The 9199-nt window shown below is 42.2% G+C and overlaps 1 protein-coding gene across 1 annotated transcript; it reads left to right on the top strand.

Annotated features, from left to right (window-relative positions):
- Positions 1-2245: 2245 nt before the first annotated feature.
- CTSV (cathepsin V) lies at positions 2246-7992 on the top strand. Its single transcript, XM_028531507.2, has 8 exons — positions 2246-2387; positions 3492-3628; positions 3929-4051; positions 4152-4301; positions 4485-4709; positions 5156-5321; positions 5975-6092; positions 6837-7992. Exons 2-8 carry the CDS (start codon positions 3503-3505, stop codon positions 6934-6936), a joined length of 1008 nt encoding a protein of 335 aa, XP_028387308.1. The 5' UTR covers positions 2246-2387; positions 3492-3502; the 3' UTR covers positions 6937-7992.
- Positions 7993-9199: the final 1207 nt, after the last annotated feature.

The raw sequence follows: 9199 nt of genomic DNA, 5'->3' as shown, positions 1-9199 counted from the left end.
GTTTTTAGCATATTTGCAATAAAGAGAGTCCATTTTTTGTTTTACTGCATTTGCATCACACCTCAAGAAACAAAGGGGATGATGCCATTCTTTGGAGTAGCACCTGCCACACAGCCTGCTGTGAGGCTATTGCCTAAGGTGCAGGCGTTCTTGTAGTAGCAGGTTTTTCCACCCCGTGCAATCTTCTCCAGCTGTGACCTAAGGGCAACTGTAAAACCCACGTGTTAGAATAACTCAGATTTCTTGTGATGGACTGAGTAAACAAAACAAAGTGGCTAGGTTTTATATGACAGCAGTTCTTTGACCTATAAAAGAAACCCCTGTACTATCCAGAGAGCAGTCAGGACTTGCTGAATGGTTACCAACTTATTTTTGCCTCCATTTCCCACCCAGGACAAATCAGAGAAATCCAAATATTCTCCCCAAACCAATCACAATAAGATGCTCCATTTTTAGTTGCTCCTCCTACAGCTTCCTCATGACAACACCCTCTAATCAGGGCTTAGAGAAGCTTCCTTGTTTTTTATTATAAAGCTTTCCTCAACCCAACTGTCTTTGAATTGTCTCCCTTGTTATATACAGCAAGTTGTTTTCATATCATATTGGTGGTCTTCATTTATTTCCACTTCTGTTGACTACCAGAATTTTTTTTAAAGAAAAAAAAAAACCTCCAGCCATATGCAGTACAGTGTACTTTGTAACCACTTGGGAACTTGTGGTTCCTAGTAGTGTTTGACAGAAAAGGAATTTTACTACAAAACACATGAAGTGAAATTTTTTTTTTATAATATCATCTTTATTTATTTTTTTTAATATTTTATTTACTTATTTTTAGAGAGGGAAGGGAGGGAGACAGAGAGAGAGAGAGAGAGAGAGAAACATCAATGTGCGGCTGCTGGGGGCCATGGCCTGCAACCCAGGCATGTGCCCTGGCTGGGAATCGAACCTGGGACACTGTGGTTCCCAGCCCGCGCTCAATCCACTGAGCTACGCCAGCCAGGGCTTGAAATTTTTAATAAATTGATTTTTTAAATACCTGGTTGTGCTTCAGTAGAGTCTCTCAATTCAATTTTAACTAAGAATTTATAAATCAACATGCATTATGACTCCATTTTTTGAAAAAAAAAATAAATATATGCCTACCAAGGAGTTACGGGGGAGGGGATGAGGGATATTTATTCTCTAAAATGTATTTTCTCCAGTGAATGTTTCTTAAATAATTTTTAAAACTTTTAAAAACATTTCTGAATTAATTTTCATATATATCTCCATCTGAAATATTTCTTCAAACAACATAACCTAAACCCTGACATTAAATGTTAATAAAGTACATACATTTCTTAGAGCCAGGAGGACTTTGAATGCTAAGGAAGACAACGACCCTTAACGCAGAACGTAGGGAAGTAAAAGCAGTTTCTGCCCTTCTCAATTGCTGCTCTTTTTATTGAGTCAAATTTTCCTGTAAATAACTCCTTTCCGTTGGTTCTCAGAAAGGCTTGGACAGGCAAGGAGCACTACAGATGCCTGCCTTCACTGGAGACCTAGCCAGTCTGACCCTTCTCCTTGCAGAGATTTGGGCCTACCAGCGGTGTCCAACCCGTGGCCCCTTGGCTCAGGAAGGCTATGAATGCGGCCCAACACAAAATTGTGAACTTACTTAAAACATTATGAGATTTGTGTGTGTGTGATTACATGTCACGATGTATTTAATGTGTGGCCCAGAGACACCAAAAGGCTGGACACCCCAGTATCATGCCCCGTGTTTGGGACATTGCCCTTCCTCTCCACCCACATTCTTCCCAAACCCAGCTGCAGCCATCCCAAAACAGGCAGCACACACCCGCCTGGGGGCTTTGCCTTCTGGAGGCCAGGCCCACAGTTTTCAGCGGAATACACGGGAACCACTACACAAGATTACATTGTTCTCAGTGTTCCCGATATTTTAACCAAAAACTCTAGGACCAAAGAACACAAGAGTTACAATGAAAACCCACTCAGGGCTCCCCATAAGCTTTTCATGAACCATCCGCCAAGGGCATGAATTCAGAGTAACTAGTGGATCCGGTTCCCAGGGAGGCGGGAGACCCTCCTCACCGCTGGCCAGGTACGCCAGCTCGCCTCCTCCCGGTGCACTGAGGTAGTTTCGACTTTTGCCGGGAAGAGTTGGGATGTCACAGGCCGGGAATCCTAGCTCCCAGAGGCCCCGCCCCGGGCCGGCTCAGCCAATCGCGGCGCGTACAGGAGGGCTGGGGGCAGGGCGCCCGGGATGAAACCCGGGGCCTTAAAGGCTGAGTCAGGCGCAACTGGGCCAGAACCACAAGTCTCGTCGACCTTCGAAGGGTTTCCTGCGTCCGGGGGGTGCCGCTGCGCAGCTGTGGCTGCCACAGGTCAGTCCATGGCTAAGACGCGTCGGAGACAGGGACCGGAGGAGGGGCCCATCGGGGACACGGGCAACTGGGCAGGCGCGACCCCCGGGAACAGGAGCGTCTGCTTACCCGGAGCTGGTGAGGGCTGGTGAGGCTGGGTCGGCGCTACCTGCCTCGAGCCCTCTTGAGCCCTGCCCCTGCCCCTGGTAGCCTGGAGGTGGGGAATGGTAGAAGGAAGATTCAGGGAGCCCAGGGGGACGCTGAGACCTGTGTAGGAGTGGGTCAGCCCCAGGGCTGTAGCGGGGCGGTGGGGCCCTGTTCCCAACCAAGCGTCAACATCCTCTGGAAGCTGCTGGCGTGTGCGCGGCGCGGCGCGGGGCGGGGGGTGGGGCGGGGGGGCGGTATTCCCGCGGCCGGGCCCCGCCTGCAACATTAGCGTCACCTGACCCGGGCCTGTGCTCTGAATACCTGGAGAGCAGGGCCGGGTGCAGGCGTGGGAACCAGGTTGCTCGTATTCCTACGGGTGCAGAGGCCAGTTGTGCGGAGAGCAGAGCGCTGGTGGACTCCTGCCCATTTTTTCTTGGGAAGGCCTTTCATAAAGGTTTGTAGGCATATTTCACCCCCTGTCGTTCAAGTCAAGAAGAAAGGTGTAAGGTGGACACCTAACTCCTGAGGATCCCTGTCTCTACTTGGGATCAGGCATCCTGGTAAATAAGAGTTTCTGAGTCATTTTGATACCTTGAGTAAAAAACCTGGACCAACAGTCACCTGGTCGTTGCTTTAAAATTCTGACCCTTAAGGTATCCTAAGACTCTTATCAAAACCTAAATTATCATTGAACTATTACAGTGAAGTCTGTCTCAGTCTCCATAGCACTTGTCAGTCTGTTTTTCATTTTGATGGCTGAATCATATACCTCTGCTATTTGGTAAGTCCTATCCTGTTTCTCCACCCACATTCTTAGCCTTCTTCCACAGACTTCCATAAATATTTGGGAAGGTAATTTAAATGTTATTACCCAACTATAGTGACTATAACGTCTCAAAAGAAAGGTTTTCTTCAGAAAGGATAGGTTTTTGGAAGGATTGGTCTAATCAGATAACTCATTTTTCCTCCCCTTTCTAGGTTTTTGAAACATGAAAACTTCACTTCTCCTGGCTGCCCTTTGCTTGGGAATAGCCTCAGCTTCTCCAAAACTCGATCACAGTCTGGATGCACAGTGGTACCAGTGGAAGGCAACGCACAGGAGACTTTATGGCGCGGTCAGTAACATTGGAACTGTCAAGAGGGATCCCACTGAGAAGAGCCCTTGCAGTTAGGAGTTTATAGCCAGAGAGGAGCTTCTAGAGGTCAGCTTTACCAACACAGTAACTTAATGGCACCACTAAGGGTCACAATACCAGAATACATCCCGGTGTTGGTACTTAAAGAACAGCACCTTAGAGAACTATATACTTAGAGAAGTATAAAGCCTTCCCAGGTTGTGGCTTCTCTTCCTCTTTGTCTGCAAATCCACTGGGTTTTCAGTAGGAATAAAGACAATATGGTATGTTTGCCACTAGGATGAAGAAGGATGGAGGAGAGCAGTGTGGGAGAAGAATATGAAAATGATTGAACTGCACAATCGGGAATACAACGAAAGGAAACATGGCTTCACCATGGCAATGAATGCCTTTGGTGACATGGTGAGTGTGGCATGGGAGGCTTTGGTTTTTGTGCTTCTTCTCAGTACTTTAGCAAAATAACCTCTTGCTTTTTCAACAATTTATTTACTTTTCCTTATAGACCAATGAAGAATTCAGGCAGGTGATGAATGGCTTTCTAAACCAGAAGCAACACAGGAAAGGGAAATTGTTTAGAGAACCTCTCCTTGTTGAGATCCCCTCATCTGTGGACTGGAGACAGAAAGGCTATGTAACTCCTGTGAAGAATCAGGTATGGTAGCGTTCAGATCTTGTATCTCAGGAAAGCCAAAAAGGAATGGCATCCCTGCTTTGAGAGACTAGAATAATAGTGTGCAGTTTGCTAGTGTGTTTTTTTTTAAATAGTGTTCAGGTATATGGGTTGTTGTCAGTCTCTATATTTGTCTCATAAACTGATAACTCTTTTTATTTTCAGGGTCAGTGTGGTTCTTGTTGGGCTTTTAGTGCAAATGGTGCCCTTGAAGGACAGATGTTCCGGAAAACTGGCAAACTTGTTTCTCTGAGTGAGCAGAACCTGGTGGACTGCTCTCACTCTCAAGGCAATCAGGGCTGCAATGGTGGCTTAATGGATAATGCCTTCCAGTATGTCAGGGACAACAAAGGCCTGGACTCAGAGGAATCCTACCCATATCTTGGAAGGGTAAATGAAGCTCCTTATCTTGTTATTCCAGTTCTGCTTTTGAAAGTTGAACATTTTCAGAGGTAACACACCTTAGCATTCACATTTTAGATACAAACTCTCAGAACTATAACTGTAAATTTCCAATCTTTGCACAGATGTTTGGTTAGGCGGTTAACTATATAGATGGTCTTATTTCTATGTAACATGGAGAATATATGCATTATTTTGCATGTAATGCAAATTTTCTCCTTAGTGAAAAATTTCCCAAAGACAGGTAGACCTAAGGGGTCTCATTTGCTAACTTTTCAATTTCAAGGCTACCAGTAGCATTTTGCTTTCTGGACTGCTGTCAGAGTTGACTTAGAAATCATTAAGGTGCACACTGCTAAGTTTTGGGGTCTTAAAACTGATGTTTCCCAGGAGGTGGGTGGGAGTCATTGTCTCTTCTCATTTACCTTTAAAAGGAATCAAATACCTGTAACTATAGACCTGAGTATTCTGCTGCCAACGACACTGGCTTTGTGGACATCCCTCAGCATGAGAGGGGCCTTATGAAGGCAGTGGCGACTGTGGGGCCCATCTCAGTTGCTATTGATGCAGGCCATTCATCGTTCCAGTTCTATAATGAAGGTAGGTGTCTGTCTTATTATAGAAATGCAGGCAGGCAAAAATCGAAAACACCACCATGGTTACCTTTTTGGTATGGAATCCTTTCCAAGACTAGAATTTTGAGTGTGCACATTTAATATAATGATGTTTGCACTTTAAATATTTTCTCATGATCACAAACTATTCATAAACATTTTTAAATGGCTATGTAATTCATTCTGTAGATATAACCTAATTTACTTAACTATTCTGCAATTGTTGGACCTTTTTTCCAAAAATTTCTTACTATTGTAAATAGAACTATAAAGAGCCCCATGGCTCTGGGTTCCTTATAGAACATTTAGTTGGCATTCTAAGAACAGGAAGGATTATGCTGATTAATATTAGTTAGATGAGTGTCTAAATCATATTGGTTTTGATAACTAGATCTTACTGAAAATTTTTTTTTAGGTAGAAAATGTATCAGATTTTATTGTTTTGTTGATTTCCAATAAGTTGAGTTTGATTTTTTACTTTTTATTAGCCATTACTATTTTTTGGCAAATGTTTAAGTCTTATTTGGAATGTATGACATTGCACTAAGCAATGCTTCTCTTAACTATGGTAGATAGGGCAGGTTCCTGTCACCTGTCACTTGGAGGTTCTCACCCCAACACTGAATTTTACCCTCACAGGCATATACTATGAACCAAACTGCAGCAGCAAAGACCTGGATCATGGTGTTCTGGTGGTTGGCTATGGCTCTGAAGGAGGACAATCAGACAGCAATAAATTTTGGATTGTCAAGAACAGGTATAAAACTCCAGATACTATATTTGAAATTGAACAGGGAATACTTGTTTGAAATCAATATTTGGTTTTAGGTCCAAAAATGGTCAATTTTGAAATCCCAGGAGTCTTTTTCCCACTTAGACACAATATAAAAGTTCTGATGTTGATTATAAGGTTCTGTAGCAACCTTGTTAGTGTCATGTATTTGTAGTATTGCATTTCAAAATTCTGAAAATTTTTTTAAGAAACACATCTGGCCCCAAGAGTTTCAAACAAAGGATTTTTTTACGTGCAGGGTTGAGAGCTGGATTCCTTTTTCTGTCTCCAGTTTTTCACCAAGGTATAGTGAGCAGAAACCTCTACCTCTGCTGATTCTTTAAGTCTAAAAATTGTCCAAGAGTTCAGTGGTCTCTGTATTGTTCCTGTTACCATTCATTTGATACTCTGCCATTGCATTCTGCTTCCCATCTCTCAAGAGGCCTTGGGGGTTGTCAGGAGTGATTCTCACAGTTAAGTTCTTTAACTGAGATGATGTGTAAGAGAGCCTATGGAAACAGACTGTTACATTGGACTGTTCTACCTCAATTTCCTATCTAAATAAGTTAAAATAAGGACCCAAGGGAATTAATATATTTATAACTGTATATAATAGCACTGAGAATAGTATCTGATACATGGTAAACATTTTTTTAAGTATTACCTAGTATTATTAATGAAGCTAATGTGTATTCTTTGTGTAAAATGGAAAACATGCTCTTCTTTCAGCTGGGGGACAGGATGGGGCATGAATGGCTACGTGAAAATGGCCAGAGACCAGAGCAACCACTGTGGAATTGCCACCGCAGCCAGCTATCCCACTGTGTGAGCTGGTGGACAGTGATAACAGAAGCCTTGAGGAAGGACATATCCAGAGGAATTCTACCTTAAAACTGATCAAACCTTTATTGTATAAGATGAGAAACTTGAATCATCAAGGATCCAAGTTGTGATGTGAATTCTCTGACATTTTTAAAAGGGTAAAATGTTACCAGTACTTTAATTACTACTGTTCTAAATAGCTTTATAATGTTGAAGACTCATTGCTTAATTCTAAGACTTTTGAATTTCATTTTTTAAAAGGATATATAAAACTTTACCTTTTAAAATAAATTTTAATTCATTATGTAGGTATGGAACTTCTTTCTGTTTTTAAGTCACTAAATTTTTGCATAGTCAGGAAATATAATTGGGCTATGAAGACATAACTGAATGTGCCAATGATGTATAGGAGAAAGATACTGGGTAGCCCTCTGGACCTTGTGGTTATAAATATGCAGATTTTATGTCAGCTGCCCATTGGTGCTGTTGACCTAACACTTGAATCTGGCAAAATGTGATTAACAATCTGGAAGGACAAAGGTAAATTTATTTTAATAAAGAAAATCAATTTACTTTTTAGAGAAGTAAATAGACATACAGAATTCTAGGTTTTAGATACTAGAAAAGGAACTCCTTTCTTGGACTCAAGTTGGTTAAAACCTAGCAAGGTTATGTGATAAAAGTCTCAGAACCAGTTACTGAAGCATCTTCCTGATTTGCTGAGGAAGACCATGTGACTACTTTGCAGTCAAGAAAGGACCCAACACAAGAGCTTTCCAAGGCTGTTTTGTCTTTCTTCTGCCCAGTCTCTGAGGACATTCCATACAACTCTTCTAGGAAAAGCCTTTGTTACCTAGTGTGAGCAAAAGTACATTTAGTGGTTGTGATGAGCATATCTCAGGTGCTTAGTAATAACTGAAGAAGTAAATTCAAGTTCTACAGGAAAGGAGGCTAAGCTACAAAAATAGTTATGGCTTTGGAAGACAGGTAAGAGATCACTGGGGAAAATGTGCATTTAGCTGCCTGGTCTCTGATTTAAAAATAAACCCAGCAGAGCCCCAGCTGGTGTGGCTCAGTTGGTTAGAGCATCGTTCCAAACCCATCGTGGGTTTGATTCTTAAGACACAGGTTGCAGGTCTAGTCCCCGGTTGGGGCGCATAGGAGAGGCCTCTGGATTGATGTTTTTTGTGCTCGCTCTCTAAAAATCAATAAATGTATCATTGGGTGAGGATTAAAATAAATAAATTTTTTAAATTTTGAAAAACTAAACTCAGAACAAAACTGCCTAAGCATATGGTTATATAGGAAACCCCTTGTTAAAATATTGAATCACAAATCTCTGCTTAAAGGGGCCATATTAATAAATTCAGTCTAATCTATAATATTCATTCCCTTCTCATGTTCCCTAGATATGTCTGTATAAATTGGAAAGATCAGGCAGTGTTTTTGGAATGTAGTGCACCCAAAATGGGTCATACTTTGTACCTTACTTGAGTCTGGTTATAGAAATAGGGATGGTGAGAGCAGTTCCTAAGAAGACCAGCAGTGTCTTGCAAGGACATTGGCTGCACTGCTCAGGCAAAGCTAGAAGGCCTGCTGGCAAAGAAGCTCATCAGGATTTAGGGGTTCAATATCCCCAGCTTCATCAGAATGCCTCCAGATTCCAGATTTCAGCACGATCCTTCCCAATTAATGCCCTTGCTTTAACAGCTCATAACCCTGTGTGTTGGGAATTCAGCTGGAACTGTGATTCAGCCATTTGGAGGATGAGACTATGGCTTTAGTTTTCAAATCTCAACTGTTGTGGCTACAAGTGATAGGAACTTCTTTTAGGGCCGATAGAGAAACTTCGGTCATTTAAGTGGCACGAGCCAGAAATTCAAAGCCCTGAGCTTATCCTTTTCCTTCCCTACTTTGTCCAGTGTAGTTATGAGCAAACAGACAATCTCATACTCATTAGTTTGACCAAGGTGTTCTACTGTATCAAATGCATGGTCACCCAGAACCTTACCTCTTTACAAGTATGTGATTAGAAATATCCATGGGTGGTATTTCACCTATCTTTGTGGCCACATCCTGCCAGGCATGGACTATCAGTGCTCTAATCAGATTAGGGAGTCCATTCCTGAAACCGGGAAACTCATTCTTGAGATTCTTTTCCTCTGTCAGTAATAAAGTACACATTTTAAGGAATTGGCTTATGCCATTGTGGGGACTGGCAAATCCAAATTTCTAGGGCAGACTAGCCAGCTAGAAACTCAGGCAGTACT

Source organism: Phyllostomus discolor, chromosome 3, assembly GCF_004126475.2.
Source record: "Phyllostomus discolor isolate MPI-MPIP mPhyDis1 chromosome 3, mPhyDis1.pri.v3, whole genome shotgun sequence".
NCBI classification, from domain to species: domain Eukaryota; kingdom Metazoa; phylum Chordata; class Mammalia; order Chiroptera; family Phyllostomidae; genus Phyllostomus; species Phyllostomus discolor.
Note: the sequence above shows the minus strand (reverse complement) of the source record. Positions and strands in the feature narration are given on the sequence as shown.

Coding starts and splice junctions, on each gene's coding strand:
- CTSV (XM_028531507.2), top strand. CDS start 3,503: ATGAAAACTTCACTTCTCCTGGCTGCCCTTTGCTTGGGAATAGCCTCA. Junction 5,322..5,974: donor GTTCCAGTTCTATAATGAAG/GTAGGTGTCTGT, acceptor TTACCCTCACAG/GCATATACTATGAACCAAAC. Junction 6,093..6,836: donor TTTTGGATTGTCAAGAACAG/GTATAAAACTCC, acceptor CTCTTCTTTCAG/CTGGGGGACAGGATGGGGCA.